The 23,609-nt window shown below is 47.1% G+C and overlaps 1 protein-coding gene across 7 annotated transcripts in view; it reads right to left on the reverse strand.

The window, feature by feature from the left end:
- The window catches only part of slc4a5a (solute carrier family 4 member 5a), an 85,453-nt gene that overhangs the window by 45,656 nt on the left and 16,188 nt on the right, over positions 1-23,609 (reverse strand). For 5 of the 7 annotated variants that reach the window (XM_068001259.1, XM_068001258.1, XM_068001263.1 and 2 more), the window contains 5 exons: positions 21,489-21,649; positions 7,723-7,878; positions 4,376-4,471; positions 2,464-2,519; positions 246-403 (listed from right to left, as the gene is read on the reverse strand). In XM_068001259.1, the coding sequence (XP_067857360.1) occupies positions 246-403; positions 2,464-2,519; positions 4,376-4,471; positions 7,723-7,878; positions 21,489-21,649 (627 nt within the window). The remainder of the gene's footprint in view (positions 1-245; positions 404-2,463; positions 2,520-4,375; positions 4,472-7,722; positions 7,879-21,488; positions 21,650-23,609) is intronic. The other 2 variants (XM_068001261.1, XM_068001265.1) reach the window with 1 other exon arrangement.

The following is a 23,609-nucleotide window of genomic DNA, read 5'->3' on the forward strand; positions in this document are numbered from 1 at the left end:
GCCGGCACAGGCACGATGGGCTGAATGGCCTCCTTCTGTGCTGTATCATTCTACAATTCGATGAAAAGAGCTTGCAGCCCATCATTACTTCAGCAAATAGAAATGTCCAATGCAATGCTTCAAAACAGGAAGTTAACCTATCTTCTGAAATGTCGATAGATGACAGCACGCCCATCTCAATTGTGCCACATCTGTTTTGCTTTTACACTGGGCTCACCAAAATGCCCTCTAGGTGCACCCAATACCTTGTTGGAACTGCCACTTCTGTCAGTCCACCCAACGTCATTGACTGTAGAAGCCGGACAAATGCTACAAACGGCTTATCCAGAAAGTCCACTTCTCCAACAAGGATGTTCGAGGCTTCTGAGTCCAGGGGTATTTTCTTCTTGAATTTGTTCTTAAGCTGTAAATAATTAGAGGTGTTTATGAGTTGGAGTTTAGAATATTGGATTCCTGTCGCGTTCAAGGTGACAAAGGAGAGAAAGAATAATGGGGGGGGGGGGGTGGCGGGGGGAGTGAAGGAGGGGGGGTGCAGGCGGCTGTGATTATGAATTGGAAACTTTTTTTTTGATGCATTCGTTTTTGCTGTTGGATGAAAATAACTGACTGCCCAATTGCTCCTACAGTTTGCCTCTTCGCCAATGCTCGAGGACGGCTGATTATCAAATGCACCTTGCTGAGCTTCATTGGGTCTTCAGCATGAGGCAGGAAGTTGTCTGAAAGTGCAGACTGATACCAGAGGCTCAAGCCGCCTCCAAGAACGAGGATCCCTGCACAAAATTCACTTGAACAGTTTTTAAACAACAAAGAAAAGAAAACAGTGTTTCTAGCACCGGCCCATTTTCATGAAGTTGCTCCAGGAGATGTCATCTGTGCAATTTTCAATCCTTGGCCTAGTATCAAAGTCTAATGTTGCAATGGCACAGGCTGGTTTATTTAATAACTAGCTGCTTGAAGCAAAGCATCGGATCACCTTGAAAGGATGGTGGGCTGGGATCCCGTGCTTGCCAAGACAACTCAACCAGGCATTGAAAAATTACAGTTCTTTGTGATTTTGAGGGCACTTGGTTGCAGCTACCTACATGGCCCAGACACCATTAAGCTTCCCCTAAAGCTGGTTAAAGTTGAAGAACCAGGGTTTGGATAAGAACCAAGGTTCCTCTTTAAGAGAGACTTGCGGTAAAGCACTGCGGCAACTGAGCCTCAAGCTCACTTTGCAAAACAAACAGGGCCAAATTTTTACACTCTAGAGCTCTGGTGAGCTTACTCTCTTCTCCCCACAGATGTTGGCCACTGCTCTCTCCTCCCCACAGATGTTGGCCACTGCTCTCTCCTCCCCACATATGTTGGCCACTGCTCTCTCCTCCCCACAGATGTTGGCCACTGCTCTCTCCTCCCCACAGATGTTGGTCACGGCTCTCTCCTCCCCGCAGATGTTGGATTCAAGTGAACAGTCGTCATGAATGAGCTGGATATGTTGCAAATACCACAGCTGGATTTGGGACCCAATAAGTCCACAATCCAAACCAGGGAGATTCCTGGGGTAAGCGATGAACTTCCACTTGGGTTAACAATTACTTCATTTACCTCTCTTAGGCGGCACATTCCTGCTACGCAGCGTTCAGTGGCTGAGAGGACGGCCAGATTACCAGTTCCCAGCCAATAGCAGTGCTGCTGTCGGGGGAGCTCAAAGGGTTAAATTATGAGGACAGGTTGCATCGACTGGACTTGTATTCCCTTGAATATAGAAGATTAAGGGGTGATCCAATTGAGGTGTTGAGATGATCAAAGGATTTGATAGTGTAGATAGAGAGAAACGATGTCCTCCGGTGGGGGGAGTCCAGAACAAGGGGGCTTAACCTTAAAATTACAGCTAGGCTGTTCAGGGGTGATGTCAGGAAGCACTTCTTCACACAAAGGGGAGTGGAAATCTGGAACTCTCTCCTCGAAAAAGCTGTGGACGCAGGGGATCAACTGAAAATGTCAAAACTGAAATTGATAGATTTTTGTTAGGCAAGGGTATTAAGGGTTACAGAACCAAAGTGGCTGGATGGAGTTAAGATACAGATCTAATTGAATGGCAGAACAGTCTCGAGGGGCTGAATAGCCTCCTCCTGTACCTATGATTGCATCGGAGTCCGATGCTATCTTTACCTGAAGTCCAGCAGGATTCACTGGATAGCTCTCAGGAGAAGCAGCCGAGGTTGACTTTTTATTTCTCCTCCTCACTAAGTCAGGGGCATTTGAGGCCTATTTTCATTGCCCTCCCTGTCTCCTGGCAAACTCAGCACCAAGACAAACTTTATTCCTGTTCCAAGCAGGAAAAGTTCCACTGGAAAAAGTTCAGCAAACACAATGATGAAAATGGTACCCCTTTAATATCAAAATTGAAATCATCTAACAGTTCAGAAAAAAAAGTACACATTGAGGGTTTACATCTATTGGCCTACGATTGAGAATTACCTGGTCGACGCTGGGAGTATCTGAAATATCATTCATACTTCTGCTTTGAGCGTGACCTGCAATATAGAAAGGTACATAATTGCCTCGCTTAATTTGGTGTTCACACGGGCATCTCGAAGAGAAAAAGACGGGGATGAGGAGGCGGTGAAAGGAACAAGTTGGGGGTTCAGAATTGGAGGAAACGATAAAACCCCGCAATTAACCTGCTGTGGAGGAGAAAGGCTCAGACAGGCTCTTAAAATGCAGCTCCGTGTCACGTGGAGCTCAAAAGTATTTTTAAAGTGATAAATTCCTCACGTGCGGATCAATTTTTAATTTTAATGCGTTCAATCGCAGTTTAATCGTGAATTGCGAAATCCCACAGCAGTTTTTAAAAAAAACTTAATCCCAAGTTTTAAAAACAAAATGTTGAACCTTGACATCTTGTAACACATGGACCTCGTCCATCCCAATTTTATCAGTTGGGGAAACTGCCCAGTTAATGTTCTTCCCCCTTTCTGGATCTGTAGGTGCGTGTGGAGAGGGCTCTGCTGCGTTAGAATAAGCCGCAGATCATACTTGAAAGTTCTGCTGGACACCAGTGAGAAAGATGTGGACAAGGTGACCAGGCCTTCCTCCGTTGGGAAGTCTCCTCTTTTCCTGCTGATTTCAACTTCCGGAGGATTCGTGAACACAAATGCAATCTAACCAGGGCCGAAAATGCCACCGATCAAACAGGATTGCAGCCAGCTAATTTCCAGCTTTAGCCAATTGAAAAACTGAACTCACCAACTTGTATCTCTTCAAACCTCAAATTCTCAATGCACCTGGTACTTGCAGTGATCCGTTGCAGCTCTTCCACAGCCTGCCAACAAACCCAACCAAAGGGTTGCTTTTTTAAAATTCTATTTCAGCAATAGTTCACTTGAACTCGCCCCATTTCAGCGTGTTAATAAGTCGTCCAGAGAGTCTGAGAGAAAAGCTTGGGTGAGGAGCACTTTGTCTGAAACCTTCACACAGCGCTGCTCTGAGCTTGCCAACAGGTCGTCTGGATTTGCCCATTAATAGTGTGTGTTCTCTCTTGCAGGTCTGTTCAGACAGGGGGGAAGCTGACACTTTCCAACTTCAATTGTTCTACAGGAAGGAAAGTTTAATCCTCTGTTTTCTTCAGCAGTCCTTTTGGCTGTGTTTCCCCCTCCCCACAACCACAGCCCATATCTGAGGTTAATCAGAACCTGTCTCCAGAGAAACACTGAAAGGAAGTCCACCATGAATGGCAGCATTCTTAATAGAGTGGAAGGACAGAGAGAGATGCAGATACAGAAGCTTTTAACGGGGGAGAGTGCAGGTTATAAAAAAAGACTGATGGGATTCTGGGCTTTATACGTAGGGGCATCAAACAGCAAAGCTTGAAGGTTGTAGAAGACATTGGTTAGGTCACAGTTGGAGTATTGCATACTGTTTCGGGAGCTCTCACTATAGGACGAATGTTACCACCAATGGAAAGGGCACAACGAAGATTGTGTACAAAATACAAAAAAACTCAGATTCAAGATTCTCCTGTTGGGAAAGTGGAGCAGGCTTCTGTTATTGCTGTCAAAATCTCCACCATTTAAAAACAAAAAACACCCACTCGGGCTCCTCCAACAGCCGGTCCAGCAATTCGATTCCCCAGTTTACTGCCAATTTCAGTCTTTGATGCTTCTTTCCACACCCCATGCTGCATGAGCTTAATTGAAATCCAGTTTGGTCGAGATGTATCTATTGGAAACGCCGAGTTTGATTACAGTACGGAGCCGATTTATAATCCTTCAATTTATGGGCGAGTGGTTTGTTTGGACATTAAGCAAGGAACGGTTGCATGCACGTAGGCTGCATGCGGTGCCTCCATCTTGGTTACCCGGTGACCGGGTAACTAACGTAGGTGACTTACATAGCCGTCCATAACTGGGAGCTTGCCTCATTCCCAAGTCTTCGGTGGAGCGGTGAAAGTTTGTCCGAGTGCCAGGGGTTCGTCTGGGACTGTGGGCTACAGGCAGCATAGTAATGCAAGCAGTTAGTGAGGAAAAAAACAAAGATATTTCGTTAGTGAAGTGAATCATTGGAATGAGTGTACATGAAACAATCATGGCAAGAAAATGAGATTTTTTTTTCCTCTCCGTTCTTCGAGCGGTAGATATCATTACTGGGCACGAGAATTCATTTCCCACTTCGGCTGCCAGTGTCAGCCGAACAAGAGGTAAAGCATACACAAGTAAACCTGTCTCTGCTTTGTCTTAACCTTTGGTCATCCCTGAGACAATCTCCATTTCCTCTACTAGCCTCATGTTTTTTGCCTCAAGCCGGGCTACAAAGTATCACGGGCAAGTCTGTGCCGAAAGCTCGCGCTCGCCGGGAGCTGAAATAGAGCCCCTCGCCCAAACTCTGTTCACCTACCACTGACAGATCGTGTTCAGAGAAAAACAACTGCCACCCGCCTTTTCCACCAATGTGCATTGCTGTGTTACCTGCCGCCCTGAAGCAGTACATTTGTACAATGTGACTCAAGGTGCAACTGACAACATCCAATAAAGAAAGCTCTGCCTGTACAGGATGTCCATCCCACACACTTGAAGGTGACCATGTGTGTTCCATCTATTCCCTTTATAACCTCACACACTGCACCAAACCTCAGAGCGAAGCTGAGCAAGCATCAAGCTCCTGTGACAATACTGCTCTAAAGTTGCCTGCTTTGAAGTACGTGAGATATGCCCAGTATCACTGTCCTTCAGGTTTCTTTTCTCATCCATCCCTCCCTATGGGGCATGATGCTGCTTGGGTAGTCCCTACGTCCGTCAAGACCAACGTTAGGAAATCAACACGTGCAGAAATAGCAGATGCAAATACCTTTCCTTCTGTTCCCTGGCATGGTTTGGTGGAGCTCCATCATTTTCCACTACCCTATTGATCAGAATCATTGTTATTTCACATGCGTTAGAGCGCAGGCCTTTATGTAAACAGCGTGGAATTCCTGTTTGGCTCACCTCTTAAATCGGCCCACTTGCCAAATTGTCCACCCGACCTCAGTATGAATACCTGACAACTGACCAATTGTTCCCCAGGTTGTACTCTGTCCAAACCCACCATATTCACTGATGTCACTAGAGTGGGTGGTGGAAATCTGGAACTCTCTTCCCCCAAAAGTCCATGGATGCTGGGGGGTCAATTGAAATCTTCAAGACTGAGATTGATAGATTTTTGTTGGGTAAGGGTATCAAGGTATATGGAGAAAAGATGGGTAAATGGAGTTGAGGTACAGGTCATACATGAGCGAATTGAATGGTGGAGCAGGTTCAAGGGGCTGAATGGCCGACTCCAGTTCACCTGAGTGCAGCCCACTCCTCTTAAGTTGACTGTGTTTTGCTCAGGCATTGAATTGACGGTATGAAGCACCTCCCATCTGTTGTATCCATCACGTTCAGAAATTATCTCCAAGTTACAGGAAGTACAAATTAGTCACAGAAAGAAACGGACTGAAAATCCAGGAAGAGACTGACATAAAACTGCCAAAACTAAAAGAATTTTGGGGACCTCGTGCCCTTCAAACAGTTTATAAAAAGCACGATCTGACATTATTCTGATTGCGAAAATAGAATCATAGAAATTTACAGCACAGAAGGAGGCCATTCGGCCCATCGGGTCTGTTCTGGTCCATAGCCTTGTAGGTTATGTCACTTCAGGTGCATATCCAAGTACTTTTTAAATGTGATGAGGGTCTCTGCCTCTACCACCCTTTTGGGCAGTGAGTTCCAGACCCCCACCACCTCTGGATGAAAAAAAATTCTCCTCAGCTCCTCTCTCATCCTTCTACCAATCACTTTAAATCTATGCCCCCTGGTTATTGACCTCTGCTAAGGGAAAAAGATCCTTTCTATCCATTCTATCTAGGCCCCTGATAATTTCATAGAATTATCGAATCATAGAAAGGTTACAGCACGGAAGCAGGCCATTCGGCCCATTGAGTCTGCGCTGGTTCAATGCAAGAGCAATCAAGCTAGTCCCACTTCCCCGCCCTTTCCCCATGGCCCTGCAATTTTTTTCCTTTCAATTATTTTGAAGGCCATGATTCAATCTGCCTCCACTACCCCCTCGGGCAGTGCATTCCAGATCCTAACCACTCGATATATACCTCAATTAAATCTCCCATCAGTCTCCTTTGTTCCGAAAAAAACAACCCCAGCCCATCCAATCTATCTTCATAGCTAAAATTCTCCAGTCCTGGCAACATCCTCGTAAATCTCCTCTGTACCCTCTCCAGTGCAATCACATCTTTCCTGTAACGTGGAGACCAGAACTGTACGCAGTGCTCTAGCTGTGGCCTAACTCGTGTTTCCTACAGTTCCAGCATAACCTCCCTGCTCTTATATTCTATGCCTCGGCTAATAAAGGAAAGTATCCCGTATGCCTTCTTAACTACCTGTCCTGCTACCTTCAGGGATCTGTGGACATGCACTCCAAGGTCCCTCTGTTTCTCTACACCTCTCGGTATCCTCCCACTTATTGTGTACTCCCTTGCCTTGTTTGCCCTCCCCAAATGCATTACCTCACACTTCTCCTAAGGGAATAGGATTTTTTTTTTTCGTTCATGGGATGTGGGCGTCGCTGGCGAGGCCGGCATTTATTGCCCATCCCTAATTGCCCTTGAGAAGGTGGTGGTGAGCCGCCTTCTTGAACCGCTGCAGTCCGTGTGGTGAAGGTTCTCCCACAGTGCTGTTAGGAAGGGAGTTCCAGGATTTTGACCCAGCGACGATGAAGGAACGGCGATATATTTCCAAGTTGGGATGGTGTGTGACTTGGAGGGGAACGTGCAGGTGGTGTTGTTCCCATGTGCCTGCTGCCCTTGTCCTTCAAGGTGGTAGAGGTCGCGGGTTTGGGAGGTGCTGTCGAAGAAGCCTTGGCGAGTTGCTGCAGTGCATCCTGTGGATGGTACACACTGCAGCCACTGTAACAGGGCAGTAACAAATGAGGAGAAAGTTGGCTGAAGGTGAAATCTAAAATGACACAGGTTTTATTTGGAAAGAAAAGACCCTTTTCCACAGCAACAGTCTGAGTGGAGGTTTATAACTGAGGCATTGCCGACAATGTAGGAGTTACCCCAACTGTGAATTCTGTTCGCAACTGAGAATCGAAAGGACAGATAAAACCCAACCACAACTGTTTGTTTCTTATCCAGGAACTGCCATTAATGTTTGTTTCGAATGCCTCGTTCCTACATCATGCACGACTGGCTGCTCTCCTTACCTGACGATGTTGTTGATGATTTCCCAATGTCGACCAGGGAGCGATGGATGGGCTTCTTGGTTTGGTGACGATGCTTTCTCAGGAGGATGTAAGATATCTGTTCTCGTACTTCTGCTGTTATGAGTCCATCTTCAATTTGCTTGTCAATGATGTCATCTGTAATTATAGATGTATTGGTCATTTTTTTCACACTGGCCATTTCATGTCTGGGCATCGATGGGCCTGATGGTCTTTTCTCACTTTTTTGATGAGAAAACATGAACTTTTCCCCCTCTCAAGTTATGTATTAAGGGGCTTGATCGGGTGGATGCGGTAAGGATGTTCCCAAGGATGGGTGAAACTAGAACTTGGGGGCATAATCTTAGAATAAGGGGCTGCTCTTTCAAAACTGAGCTGAGGAGAAACTTCTTCACTCAGAGGGTGGTGGGTCTGTGGAATTTGCTGCCCCAGGAAGCTGTGGAAGCTACATCATTAAATAAATTTAAAACAGAGATAGACCGTTTTCTAGAAGTGAAGGGAATTAGGGGTTATGGGGAGCGGGCAGGAAATTGGACATGAAGCTGAGTTCGGATCGGTCAAGGCCCTGTGGGTGGCGGAGAGGGCCCAGGGGCTGAGTGGCCGGGTCCTGTTCCTACTTCTTGTGTTCTTTAGATTTGTGGTTGGGATCAGATCAGCCATGATCTTATTGAATGGCGTAGCAGGCTCGAGGGGCCGATTGGCCTACTCCTGCTCCTATTTCTTATGTTCTTATGTTCTTATGTATGAACCATAAATTAACAGGTGGGAAACTGTGGTTGCAAACTTACACACTACCACTCTGCTATAACTCTGTCACTTCCCTACAAGATCGGAAGATAGGTTTGTATGAAAAAGATTCTTCAGCCCATTTGATCTCATCATTTCACAATGCCAAATCTACCATCTTCCCATTAAAACAGCGTACTGGCCCCAACTTATCCTGCTGCCTTGGCGTATCTGAAAGTATTATTCTGGGTTTACTTCCTCTATCCCATGAAGTATCTTCTACTTTCTCTATCCCATGAAGTATCTTGTTCTTCCTCTATCCCATGAAGTATCTTCTACTTTCTCTATCCCATGAAGTATCTTGTTCTTTCTCTATCCCATGAAGTATCTTCTACTTTCTCTATCCCATGAAGTATCTTCTACTTTCTCTATCCCATGAAGTATCTTGTTCTTTCTCTATCCCATGAAGTATCTTCTACTTTCTCTATCCCATGAAGTATCTTCTACTTTCTCTATCCCATGAAGTATCTTGTTCTTTCTCTATCCCATGAAGTATCTTCTACTTTCTCTATCCCATGAAGTATCTTCTACTTTCTCTATCCCATGAAGTATCTTCCACTTTCTCTCTCCCATGAAGTATCTTGTTCTTTCTGTATCCCATGAAGTATCTTCTACTTTCTCTATCCCATGAAGTATCTTGTTCTTTCTCTATCCCATGAAGTATCTTCCACTTTCTCTATCCCATGAAGTATCTTCTACTTTCTCTATCCCATGAAGTATCTTCTACTTTCTCTATCCCATGAAGTATCTTCTACTTTCTCTATCCCATGAAGTATCTTCTACTTTCTCTATCCCAAGAAGTATCTTCTACTTTCTCTATCCCATGAAGTATCTTCCACTTTCTCTATCCCATGAAGTATCTTCTACTTTCTCTATCCCATGAAGTATCTTCTACTTTCTCTATCCCATGAAGTATCTTCTACTTTCTCTATCCCATGAAGTATCTTGTTCTTTCTCTATCCCATGAAGTATCTTCCACTTTCTCTATCCCATGAAGTATCTTCTACTTTCTCTATCCCATGAAGTATCTTCTACTTTCTCTATCCCATGAAGTATCTTCTACTTTCTCTATCCCATGAAGTATCTTCTACTTTCTCTCTCCCATGAAGTATCTTCTACTTTCTCTATCCCATGAAGTATCTTCTACTTTCTCTATCCCATGAAGTATCTTGTTCTTTCTCTATCCCATGAAGTATCTTCTACTTTCTCTATCCCATGAAGTATCTTCTACTTTCTCTATCCCATGAAGTATCTTCTACTTTCTCTATCCCATGAAGTATCTTCTACTTTCTCTATCCCATGAAGTATCTTGTTCTTTCACTATCCCATGAAGTATCTTCCACTTTCTCTCTCCCATGAAGTATCTTCTACTTTCTCTATCCCATGAAGTATCTTGTTCTTTCTCTATCCCATGAAGTATCTTCCACTTTCTCTCTCCCATGAAGTATCTTCTACTTTCTCTATCCCATGAAGTATCTTCTACTTTCTCTATCCCATGAAGTATCTTCTACTTTCTCTATCCCATGAAGTATCTTCTACTTTCTCTCTCCCATGAAGTATCTTCTACTTTCTCTATCCCATGAAGTATCTTCTACTTTCTCTATCCCATGAAGTATCTTCTACTTTCTCTATCCCATGAAGTATCTTCTACTTTCTCTATCCCATGAAGTATCTTCTACTTTCTCTCTCCCATGAAGTATCTTCTACTTTCTCTATCCCAAGAAGTATCTTGTTCTTTCTCTATCCCATGAAGTATCTTCTACTTTCTCTATCCCATGAAGTATCTTCTACTTTCTCTATCCCATGAAGTATCTTCTACTTTCTCTATCCCATGAAGTATCTTGTTCTTTCTCTCTCCCATGAAGTATCTTGTTCTTTCTCTATCCCATGAAGTATCTTCTACTTTCTCTATCCCATGAAGTATCTTCTACTTTCTCTCTCCCATGAAGTATCTTGTTCTTTCTCTATCCCATGAAGTATCTTCCACTTTCTCTCTCCCATGAAGTATCTTCTACTTTCTCTATCCCATGAAGTATCTTCTACTTTCTCTATCCCATGAAGTATCTTCTACTTTCTCTATCCCATGAAGTATCTTGTTCTTTCTCTCTCCCATGAAGTATCTTGTTCTTTCTCTATCCCATGAAGTATCTTGTTCTTTCTCTATCCCATGAAGTATCTTCTACTTTCTCTCTCCCATGAAGTATCTTCTACTTTCTCTATCCCATGAAGTATCTTCTACTTTCTCTATCCCATGAAGTATCTTGTTCTTTCTCTATCCCATGAAGTATCTTCTACTTTCTCTATCCCATGAAGTATCTTCTACTTTCTCTCTCCCATGAAGTATCTTGTTCTTTCTCTATCCCATGAAGTATCTTCTACTTTCTCTATCCCATGAAGTATCTTGTTCTTTCTCTATCCCATGAAGTATCTTCTACTTTCTCTATCCCATGAAGTATCTTCTACTTTCTCTATCCCATGAAGTATCTTCTACTTTCTCTATCCCATGAAGTATCTTGTTCTTTCTCTATCCCATGAAGTATCTTCTACTTTCTCTCTCCCATGAAGTATCTTCTACTTTCTCTATCCCAAGAAGTATCTACTACTTTCTCTATCCCATGAAGTATCTTCTACTTTCTCTATCCCATGAAGTATCTTCTACTTTCTCTATCCCATGAAGTATCTTGTTCTTTCTCTATCCCATGAAGTATCTTCCACTTTCTCTCTCCCATGAAGTATCTTCTACTTTCTCTATCCCATGAAGTATCTTCTACTTTCTCTATCCCATGAAGTATCTTCTACTTTCTCTATCCCATGAAGTATCTTGTTCTTTCTCTATCCCATGAAGTATCTTCTACTTTCTCTCTCCCATGAAGTATCTTCTACTTTCTCTATCCCATGAAGTATCTTCTACTTTCTCTATCCCATGAAGTATCTTGTTCTTTCTCTATCCCATGAAGTATCTTCTACTTTCTCTATCCCATGAAGTATCTTCTACTTTCTCTATCCCATGAAGTATCTTGTTCTTTCTCTCTCCCATGAAGTATCTTCTACTTTCTCTATCCCATGAAGTATCTTCTACTTTCTCTATCCCATGAAGTATCTTCTACTTTCTCTATCCCATGAAGTATCTTGTTCTTTCTCTATCCCATGAAGTATCTTCTACTTTCTCTCTCCCATGAAGTATCTTCTACTTTCTCTATCCCAAGAAGTATCTTCTACTTTCTCTATCCCATGAAGTATCTTCTACTTTCTCTATCCCATGAAGTATCTTCTACTTTCTCTATCCCATGAAGTATCTTCTACTTTCTCTATCCCATGAAGTATCTTCCACTTTCTCTCTCCCATGAAGTATCTTCTACTTTCTCTATCCCATGAAGTATCTTCCACTTTCTCTCTCCCATGAAGTATCTTCTACTTTCTCTATCCCAAGAAGTATCTTCTACTTTCTCTATCCCATGAAGTATCTTGTTCTTTCTCTATCCCATGAAGTATCTTCTACTTTCTCTCTCCCATGAAGTATCTTCTACTTTCTCTATCCCAAGAAGTATCTTCTACTTTCTCTATCCCATGAAGTATCTTCTACTTTCTCTATCCCATGAAGTATCTTCTACTTTCTCTATCCCATGAAGTATCTTCTACTTTCTCTATCCCATGAAGTATCTTCTACTTTCTCTATCCCATGAAGTATCTTCTACTTTCTCTATCCCATGAAGTATCTTCTACTTTCTCTATCCCATGAAGTATCTTCTACTTTCTCTATCCCATGAAGTATCTTCTACTTTCTCTATCCCATGAAGTATCTTCTACTTTCTCTATCCCATGAAGTATCTTCTACTTTCTCTCTCCCATGAAGTATCTTCTACTTTCTCTATCCCATGAAGTATCTTCCACTTTCTCTCTCCCATGAAGTATCTTCTACTTTCTCTATCCCATGAAGTATCTTCCACTTTCTCTCTCCCATGAAGTATCTTCTACTTTCTCTCTCCCATGAAGTATCTTCTACTTTCTCTATCCCAAGAAGTATCTTCTACTTTCTCTATCCCATGAAGTATCTTCTACTTTCTCTATCCCATGAAGTATCTTCTACTTTCTCTATCCCAAGAAGTATCTTCTACTTTCTCTATCCCATGAAGTATCTTCTACTTTCTCTCTCCCATGAAGTATCTTGTTCTTTCTCTATCCCATGAAGTATCTTCCACTTTCTCTCTCCCATGAAGTATCTTCTACTTTCTCTATCCCAAGAAGTATCTTCCACTTTCTCTATCCCATGAAGTATCTTCTACTTTCTCTATCCCATGAAGTATCTTCTACTTTCTCTATCCCATGAAGTATCTTCCACTTTCTCTCTCCCATGAAGTATCTTCTACTTTCTCTCTCCCAAGAAGTATCTTCTACTTTCTCTATCCCATGAAGTATCTTCCACTTTCTCTCTCCCATGAAGTATCTTCTACTTTCTCTCTCCCAAGAAGTATCTTCTACTTTCTCTCTCCCAAGAAGTATCTTCTACTTTCTCTATCCCATGAAGTATCTTCCACTTTCTCTCTCCCATGAAGTATCTTCTACTTTCTCTATCCCATGAAGTATCTTCTACTTTCTCTCTCCCATGAAGTATCTTCTACTTTCTCTATCCCAAGAAGTATCTTCTACTTTCTCTATCCCATGAAGTATCTTCTACTTTCTCTATCCCATGAAGTATCTTGTTCTTTCTCTATCCCATGAAGTATCTTCTACTTTCTCTATCCCAAGAAGTATCTTTTACTTTCTCTATCCCATGAAGTATCTTGTTCTTTCTCTATCCCATGAAGTATCTTCCACTTTCTCTCTCCCATGAAGTATCTTCTACTTTCTCTCTCCCATGAAGTATCTTGTTCTTTCTCTATCCCATGAAGTATCTTCTACTTTCTCTATCCCATGAAGTATCTTGTTCTTTCTCTATCCCATGAAGTATCTTCTACTTTCTCTATCCCATGAAGTATCTTGTTCTTTCTCTATCCCATGAAGTATCTTCCACTTTCTCTATCCCATGAAGTATCTTCTACTTTCTCTCTCCCAAGAAGTATCTTCTACTTTCTCTATCCCATGAAGTATCTTCCACTTTCTCTCTCCCATGAAGTATCTTCTACTTTCTCTCTCCCAAGAAGTATCTTCTACTTTCTCTATCCCATGAAGTATCTTCTACTTTCTCTCTCCCATGAAGTATCTTCTACTTTCTCTATCCCAAGAAGTATCTTCTACTTTCTCTATCCCATGAAGTATCTTCTACTTTCTCTATCCCATGAAGTATCTTGTTCTTTCTCTATCCCATGAAGTATCTTCTACTTTCTCTATCCCAAGAAGTATCTTTTACTTTCTCTATCCCATGAAGTATCTTCCACTTTCTCTCTCCCAGGAAGTATCTTGTCTTCGTAAGAACATAAAAAAATAGGAACAGGAGCAGGCCATCCGGCCCCTCGAGCCTGCTCCACCATTCAATAAAATCACGGCTGATCTTCGACCTCAACTCCACTTTCCTGCCCGTTCCCCATATCCCTTGATTTCCCCGAGAGTCCAAAAATCTATTGATCTCAGCCTTGAATATACTCAATGACTCAGCATCCACAGCCCTTTGGGTGGAGAATTCCAAAGATTCACAACCCTCTGAGTGAAGAAATTCCTCCTCATCTCAGTCTTAAATCCTGAGACTATGTCCCTAGTTCTGGACTCTCCAGTCAGGGGAAACAACCTCTCAGCATCCACCCTGTCAAGCCCCCTCAGAATCTTATATGTTTCAATTAGATCACCTCTCATTCTTCTAAACTCCAGAGAATATAGGCCCATTTTATTCAATCTCTCCTCAAAGGACAACCCTCTCATCCCAGAATTAATCCAGTGAACCTTCGTTGCACCACCTCTAAGGCAAGTATATCCTTCCTTAGCAAAGGAGACCAAAACTGTGCACAGTACTCCAGGTGTGGTCTCACCAAAGCCCAACAGGGAGTGTTTCCCTCAGCATGGGAAACACGCTGAGGAGAGTCTAAAATCCGAATCTCTTGTACGCCAACCCCCTTCCAATAAAGGCCAACGTGCCATTTTCCTTCCTAATTGCCTGCTGTACCTGCATGCTAACTTTCTGGGCTCGATTTTAGGGTCGGGTTTCCGGCGGGTTTCCAGCGGGGGGGCCCCGAAAATCCCGATCTCCGATCACGTGACCGGATTCGGACGAAATCCCGGCCACTTCCGGGTACCGCGCTGACGTGCGGGGCTGCGCGCGCAAGCCCCGCTGGTGGGAATCCCGCAGGCAATTAAAGCCAGCGGGGTTCCACTTGAGAGCACTTAACTTGCTCGTTGTGGTCAGTTAATGAGCTGAAGCAGCTGTCAAAAGAGGAAGTGTGGGATTTTACGGTCAAAGCAGTCAGTTTCCCACACTGGGGGAAACAGGACCCTTCAAACCAGGCGTGTTGCAGCCAGCAGCCTGTGCCAGGTGCCAAGGTGCGCTCCACGGGGGAGCGCCCTCACCCACGCAGGAGGCCACCGCGTCACATAGGGCAACCCCTGCCCTCCACCAACCCCCGCCAAGCCAGAGGACAGACCGACACGAAACCGCAGCCCCAGTCCGAGGACCCACCCACCTACCCTGCACAACCCCTCACACCAACACCTGCCAGATGGGTGGTGCGTTGACACCGTCGGAGGACGAACAGGATGACCAGCCCCAGCAGCCTCACAGTCCACGCCGTCCGCCTCGGAGAGGTGGGGCCCCCCAACACGGTGCTGCGGCACACCCACCTGCACAGCAGGAGGGAGGGCAACCGCAGAGAGAGATGCGTCGCAGGAGGCACTACCCTCCGCACAGGGTGTACAGAGCGAGGCTCAGCTTCATGGACCTCTCCGAGGAGCAGTGCATACGGAGGCTCAGAGTCAATCGCCAGGTAGTCGCCGACATCTGCAGCCTCCTTAACGACGAGCTGCTCCCTGATGGACCAAGCAGCATCTTCTTACCTGTCGCCGTCAAAGTCACCACTGCCCTCAACTTCTTCGCATCTGGTTCCTTCCAGGGTGCCACCGGGGACATCACCGGGGTCTGTCAGTCCTCTGCACACAAGTGCATAAGGCAGGTCACCGATGGGTTGTTCCGCAGGGCCTCCCACTACATCAACTTCGCCATGGACGAGCGCAGCCAGATGGAGAGGGCGGTTGGATTCCATGCCATGGCCGGCTTCCCACGGGTGCAGGGTGTAATCGACTGCACCCACATCGCAATACGGGCACCTCCGCATGAGCCAGGGCTGTTCATCAACAGGAAGGGGTATCACTCCATGAACGCCCAGCTCATCTGTGACCACCGCCAGAGATTCCTACACGTGTGCGCCAGATACCCCGGCAGCTGCCACGATGCCTTCGTCCTCAGGGAGTCCGCCGTCCCGCCCATCCTGCAGGCACCCAACGCCGGCAACGGCTGGCTCCTCGGCGACAAGGGGTATCCCCTCCACACGTGGCTCATGACACCTCTGAGGAACCCCATCACCGAGCCGGAGCGTCGGTACAATGACAGCCACACTGCTACCAGGTCTACAATTGAGCAGACCATAGGGCTTCTCAAGATGCGCTTCAGGTGCCTTGATCGTTCTGGGGGAGCGCTCCAATACACACCATTCAGAGTGGGACGAATCATAGTTGTCTGCTGTGCCCTGCACAACATGGCCCAACAGAGAGGGGTGCCGCTGGAGGAGGCCCCATCCACACCCGCCACCCACATTGAGGAAGGCGAGGGCGAGGAGGAGGAGGAGGAGGAGGAGGACGCGCCCGAGGATGTTGGACGACCCATGCGCCGAGCCGCGACTCACCGGGATGGTCGCCGGGCCAGGGACGCACTCATACGTCAACGGTTCTCCTAGAGTCAGACACTGCGAGGCGCTCGCATCTCCTCACCTGCACATGCGAGCGGCCATACCAGCCCCCTCCACTGAAGAGTGCTGCCAGTAATCCTGCACCCACAGCAGTGTGCCCAATGGGTGGCAGCAGGTGTTCGCCGTCATGATGGCCTCCACGGAACGCAACTACTGCACAAGCCGCGGAAGAATGGACGAGAGGTGGCAGGAGTGGTGAGAATAGACTATTTAATATGTGGAATGTGACATCATTTAAGAAACAAAGTACAAAATAATAAACACCCTGGTGTATTCCCTTTGTGATTATAAGGCCTTTGGAATTCTTCTCCGGGAACCCCTACGTGGTGCTACCCCTGTGGCTCCAGCAGAGGTAGTGGCAGGTTGCTCGTCTTCTTGCCTTGACCGGGTAGATGCTTTTGGCGGACGGCCCCTGGGTTTCGGTGCCCGTGAGGGCACCTCCACAGACTGCTCCTCCTGCACCGGGGCAGGGGCAGACTCGGCCACCTGGAGAGGAGGCACCATTGCGGGTGCTGGTTGAGAGGTGGGCGACGGGTGGGACGTGGGGACGCCTTGAGAGGCGTCCCCGCTTCCATGTCCCCGGTCACCATCATCCCTCTCTTGGCCTCGGCCCACATCACCCCTTCCACCCTGCTGGACGGCAGTTTGGATGGCATGTGTGAGGCCTTGCAAGGCCACCCCTAGTGTATCCCTCAGCCTGTTGGTGGCGTCGGAATGTTGCTCACCCTGAATCCGTACAGACGTTGTGAGGGCCTGCAAGGACTCGAAGTGGAGCTGTGCGTGACGCTCGAGGGAGGCCAGCCTGTCCTCCACCGCAGACAGTCCCGCACCTACCCGCGACACTGTGTCGCCGGTACCCTCCTGTGCCTGCGCCACCAATGCCCACATGCAGGAGGTGGACTCCTCCATCGCCTGCGCTATTGTGGACAATGCGCGCGGCACCTCTGCCAGCACCTCAGCAATTAGCTGGTGGCCCTCGACGACTCTCCTTTTCTCTGGTGGCCCCCTGGGTTCAGCATCTGGGTCCGGCTGAGCAGAGCCTGGAGATGAGTGCTCCCTCCGTCGCGGACCCTCCGCGGCTGCCCCTGCCACCAGGGTCTGCTCATGCTCACTCGTGCGCAGTGACTCACCAAGTGCTACCCCAACTAGTTGGCGAGGGGGACCCACCGAGGTGCGTGTCTCTGCGCTGGTGGATGGTTGGCTCTGATGTGACGATGCACCCTCAGAGACCGCCATGTCCTCTGAGGAATCGCCCTCCATGCTCGCTTGATCCAAAGACGCACCTGCAAGAGAACAGAGGGCACTTTGAGGCATGTGGACCAACTTGACAGTGCGCCTGATGGCAGGTGATGATACGGTCACTCGCGATCATGGGTGTTGAGTGTCAGCTTTCCCTTACCGCCCATTTCGGCAGCGACACACTCGCCATCGGCCACCGACAGGCAATGTCGCGTGCGGGCGAGGTCGAGCGCCTCCACCTCTGCGTCGGTGAGCTCCACCACTTGCGGCGGCCCACCTCCGGTGCGTGCCCTTTCGCGGTTGTTCTTGCTCCTCTTCTCCTGTGAAGGCAAAACACAGATGTGTGAGTGGGTGCGTCTTGCATCGTGAGACGCATCGAGCATCGGTGTGGTTGGGTTGAGCGTGGCGCGGAACGGATGGGAGGAAGTGTGGGCCACGTGCCCATCCCATTGCATGGGGATTGGGGTGTGTGGTAGTGTTCGGGTGGGGTCAGGGACGGTGGGTACTTGCGTGCACGGCGAGGATGGTGAATGAGTGGCTGTGAGGATTGCTGATGGAGCGCAGTGGTGGCTGTGCAGGAGGGGGTTGTGATCTGCTTGGCGTGATGGTGGGGACGGGATGTGGGAGGGTGCGTTGGTGTACTCACCTTGCCAGACCTAGTCAGGTCATTGAAGCGCTTGCGGCACTGCTCCCAAGTCCTTGGGGTGTTGCCCCTGCTGCTCACCTCCGCCGCCACCTCTGCCCATGCCTTCCTGGTTGCGGCGGCAGGGAACTTGCGCCCATCCTCAGGGAAGAGTGTTTCCCTCCTCCTCCTCACGCCCTCCAGCATCAGCTGCAGTGCCAGATCTGAAAAACGGGGCGCAGCCTTTCCCCTTGGTTGAGCCATTCTCCCAGACCTCTTGCTTGCAGCAGGAGGGGCTTTGGGAGACTGCCCCTTTAACTGGAGCTCCTACATCGCGTCGACGGTACTGCGCATGCGCAGCCGGCCGGCACGCAGCTGGGGAGCGCAGAACCCGGAAGCAGGCCTTAATGGGTCCAATTATCCCGCGATCGCGTGGGGGACGCGAACAATTACCCGTCCGCGTTTTCGACGCTCCCGGAGGACCACCCGCTGGGAACCCGCAGGCCTGCTAAATTCGAGCCCTCTGTGTTTCTTGTACGAGGACTCCCAGACCTCTCTGAACATAGTTTCTCACCATTTAAAAAATATTCTGTTTTTCTGTTCTTCCTACGAAAGTGAATAACCTCACATTTCCCCACATTATACTCCATCTGCCACCTTCTTGCCCACTCACTTAACCTGTCAATATCCTTTGCAGACTCTTTGGGGTCAATTTTCGGATGGCCGAGCGGGTGCGTTCGTGACGGGGTGGGGTGGGGGACTCCTAAAATTGGGGAATCCTGGAGCGGGTCCGGAGCCCGGCTCCAACCCGCCCACTTCCGGGTTCCCCAATGAATCAAATCGGTGCGCGTGCAGCCCCCGCATGCGGGACTCCCAGCGGCAATCAAAGCCGGCGGGATCCCACTGAAGATCATTATTTGGGTAGTTGAGGTCGTTTACAGACCACATTAGTTGGAGATTTTAGGAGGATTCGGATTTTAGACTTTCCTCAGCGTGTTTCCCATGCTGAGGAAAACACTCCCTGTCGTTGCAGACGTGTTTCGGTCAACAGCCATTGGGAGATGCAGAGGATTCCTTGAAAATTGGGGGTAATACCTCATTCATTGCAGCAGGGCACTCTGTCACCTCAGACAAAGTTTTGCCTGCTACACCGTTGTCTCCACATTCAAAATTATTACATCACACCCTGAACTCTGCTGTCCAAACACATTTACCTACTTTGCGGACCCCCTCACACTCACACAGACAGGCTGAGGGCAGGGGGAGGGGTTCCATAACTGCATTCATCACTTCATTGGAGGACGAGCAACATCACCAGCCTCGCCAGGCACACCGTCCACCTCCGTCACGTGGAGCTACACAACACAGTGCTGCGCAACAGGCACCTGCACAAAGTAGTCGTGCAACTACACATACACCCACTGTAGGGTGACCCAATGGGTGGCATCAAGGGTGTTCATGCAGAACCTCATGAAAGGGCCTTATTGCACAAGCCAGTCAAGAATGGCCAAGACGTGGCAGTGGTGGTGACAATATAATATGTAATGTGAGTTGATCAGAAATCAAATATAAGTCAAAACCATGACAAACCCTCAAACACCCTTGTGCATCCCCTTCATGCTCACGACACGTTTGCCTTACGCTTCCTACAACACATATGTGATGCATGCCCTGTGGCTGCAGCACAGGTAGTGGCAGGTTGAGTGAGGCTGACCGTGAAAGAGATGCATGAGAGGGTGAGTATGAGATAGAGCCATTAGATTGTATGAGGATTGGGTTGAGTGGTAGTGGTGGGATGAGTACTGGCGAGGTGATTAAGTGCAGCTAAGATGAGGATGAGCTTTGAGTGGGTGTGAGGAGTTTTGTGATAGAGTAGTGTTGGCAGTGCAGAAGGAGATGTGGGGTGGGGGCGGTGATGTGGCAGACGGAGTGCAGGGGAATGAGTAAGAGTACTCACTTCGGCTGACCTGGTTAGGTCATTGAAGCGCATCCTGCACTGTATGCAGGTGCGTGATATGTTGGTGGTGCTGGTGACCTCCTCTGCCACCTCGAGCCAGGCCTTCATGGTGGCAGAGGTGGGCCACTTCCTCCCATCCACCGGGTGGAAGATCTCCCTCCTCCTCCTCCTCCTCCTCCTCCTCCTCCTCACCCCATCCAGTAAGACCTGGAGTGAGGCATCATTAAACCTGGGAGCAGCCTTCCCCATGGGCTGCTCCATGCTGTAATTTTGCCTATTTTCTGCAGCATCAGTCAGTGGAGGACTGCCCCTTTAAATAGGGTTCCTCCAGCTGACAGCCAATGATGCGGGTGCGCAGTCCGCCCACTGCGCAGCTTTCCAGCGCAAAACCCGGAAGCCAAGGTAAGTGGCTTCAATTTACTTACGATCGTGTGGGGAACCCACTGATTTTACTGGGTGCGTTACCCATACGCCCAGTTAATCCCCCGCTGCCAACCTGCCTCCCTCCTAATATCGGGCCCTTTGTGTCCCCCTCACAGCTTACTTTCCCACCTAGCTTTGTATCGTCAGCAAACTTGGATACATTACACTCGGTCCCTTCATCTAAGTCATTCATAAAGATTGTAAATAGCTGAGGCCCAAGCACCAATCCTTGCGGTACCCCACTAGTTACAGCCTGCCAACCTGAAAATGACCCGTTTATCCCTACTCTCTGTTTTCTGTCCGTTAACCAATCCTCAATCCATGCTAATATATTAACCCCAATCCCATGAGCCCTTATCTTGTGCAACAACCTTTTATGTGGCACCCTATTGAATACCTTTTGAAAATCAATTATACTACATCCACTGGTACTCGTACTTTCTCAATCCCGTTAAATATCCTGTACTTTCTCAATCCCGTTAAATATTGTGTACTTTCTCAATCCCATTAAATATCTTGTATACCTTTATAAAGACCCCTCTGAGACATTTATTTTGAAGGCTGAAGAACTCCATTTTATCGAGTCCTTGATCAAATTGCTAATCGGAGCCATGTGCTTTGTATTAGTGTATGACTCATGTCATATTTAATATAATCAACACTAATATTGGCATATGGTTTTGGTGTGTTGATGAGAGGGAGAAGCCAGAAGGCGTTCTGTATTATTTCCATTCAGTTGGAATCATTGTCACACAGGTTATACTCCAGGTCACGTGCATTGGTTTCAAAGATTTTGAGCCAGTTCACAGCATAATACAAGAAAACAGTGTTCTACCTATGATCTGTGGTAAGGAATATCCATCCAAGTCTAACAGTACTGTCTCTGTCTGGAGGCATGTCCGCAGCTCAAAGAGACTGTGTAGAGATAGTGTAGACACATGAGGCTTGCTCCACCTCTCCCCTCCTTTCTCTACCTTCTCTTCAAATTTCACCCATCTAAAAAGAAAGAGTGAGAAAGATTTAGCACACGCATTTCAAGCAGACTTTTCAGTGTAGGTTTAATAATAGGAATCCAGCACAGCTGTCCTGAACATTCTGTATCGGTGACATTTGAACCCTGATGCTACCACAACAACTTGCATTTATATAGCGCCTTTAACGTAGTAAAGCGTCCCAATGCGCTTCACAGGAGCGATTATCAAACAAAAATTGACACCGAGCCAAAGAAAATGACATTAGGACATGTGACCAAACGCTTGGCCAAAGAGGTAGGTATTAAGCTGAGTCTAGAGGAGGAGAGAGAGGTAGAGGGTGGGAATTCTCTAGAGAGTTTAGGGCCGAGACGGCTGAAGGCACGGCCGCCAGTGGTGGGGTGAAGGAAGTGGGGGATGCAGGGGTTGTAGGGGTGGAGGAGGTTACAGAGATAGGGAAGGGCGAGGCCATGGAGGGATTAGCAATTTGGATTGAGAGTGCTTTAAACCTAAAGAACATCCCAGGGGACATCAGGAAGAGGTATCCCAAAATAGTTGCCAAGCCAGGACGAGAGAGATTAGGAGGGATGACCAAAAGCTAGGTCAAAGAGATGGGTCTTGAGGAGGTTTTTAAAGGTGCAGAGAGGTTTAGAGAGAGGGAGTTCCACAGAGCAGGGCAGCGGAAGCTGAAGGCTGTGCTACCAATGGTGGGACAAAGGAGGTGGGGGACACACAGGTCAGTGAGAGGGGAGAAATAGAGAGTAAAACACAAACAAAGATATAAAGAACAGCATGCTGCCAACCCACTGTTAAGTATTTCAATTCACCAAGCAAAAAGTTGCGTACTTCACCGAGTGGTGTGTGAGATAAAGCTGGGATTCACATTAAAAGCTTCAGCAACACAAGTTACCAAACTACCCAACATAACACTTGGGATGTTGGCAACACAGTACAATTACAGGATGCGGTTTTACAGAGTTGTGGTCACTATGTGTGACATTCCACTGCTCTGCCGTTGCAGCAACAAAGGTGCCTTTAGAGGAGATGTGTGACAATCCACAGGACATACCAGAGAATGCCAGTCAGTTACAACGAAAAGGCACATGTGTGGGACTGGCAGGCAAGTGAGTTCCGTACACATGACCAAAAACCTATCAACAGCTGATGGATTGTTTTGGAAATCTACAAATTCCACACACCAACTGGATTAACACACAACTAATTCTCACACCACTCCATGTGGCTGTTTGATCTCATGGTTCGAAAAAAAAATCTACTCACATAAAGAGCAAGGAATAGCAGGAACGTGCAATGTTGTTGCATTGTCACCTGCGCCACGAGGCAGGAGGTGAGTTGAAGTTTGTGCCTTTACCTGCACAGGCACAGGCAGTCCCTACGTGTGGTTGGGGAGAGTGGAGGTCACACCTGCCCAGAGGAATGTGGAGATTGCTACAAGAGCGGCCCCTGGTTAATTTTGCCTGTTTTGCATCATTCGAACACTTTACCTGGACACCGGGGAGGTGGGGGGGGGGGGGGGGATTTCCTCTTCTCACTAAAATTATTAACACACAGAATCGGAGAATTGTACAGCAAAGAAGGAGTCCATTTGGCCCATCGGGTCTGTGCCGGCCCTCTGAAAGAGCTATCCAATTAGTCCCTTTCTCTATACTGTTTTAGATTTTTCTTTTTCAACCCCTACATTACAACAGTGATGCTCTGCTTATCTGCATTGCCAAAAAATAATACACAGTACATTTGATTTTGCTTCAAAAGTACATCATTGGTTGTGAAGTGCTTTGGGGCATCCTGACATTGTGTAAGATGTTATCTCAACACAAGTCTTTCTTTTCTTTCTTTATTTATCCACTTCCCTTTTAAAAGCGGTGACGGATTCTGCTCTCACCAGTGTTTCAGGTATGGCATTCTATGACCTTGTGTTAAAAAACATCCTCCTGACCTCTCTCTATGTTCTTTTGGTGGTGATT

This window comes from Heptranchias perlo, chromosome 20 (genome assembly GCF_035084215.1).
Source record: "Heptranchias perlo isolate sHepPer1 chromosome 20, sHepPer1.hap1, whole genome shotgun sequence".
Lineage (NCBI taxonomy): Eukaryota > Metazoa > Chordata > Chondrichthyes > Hexanchiformes > Hexanchidae > Heptranchias > Heptranchias perlo.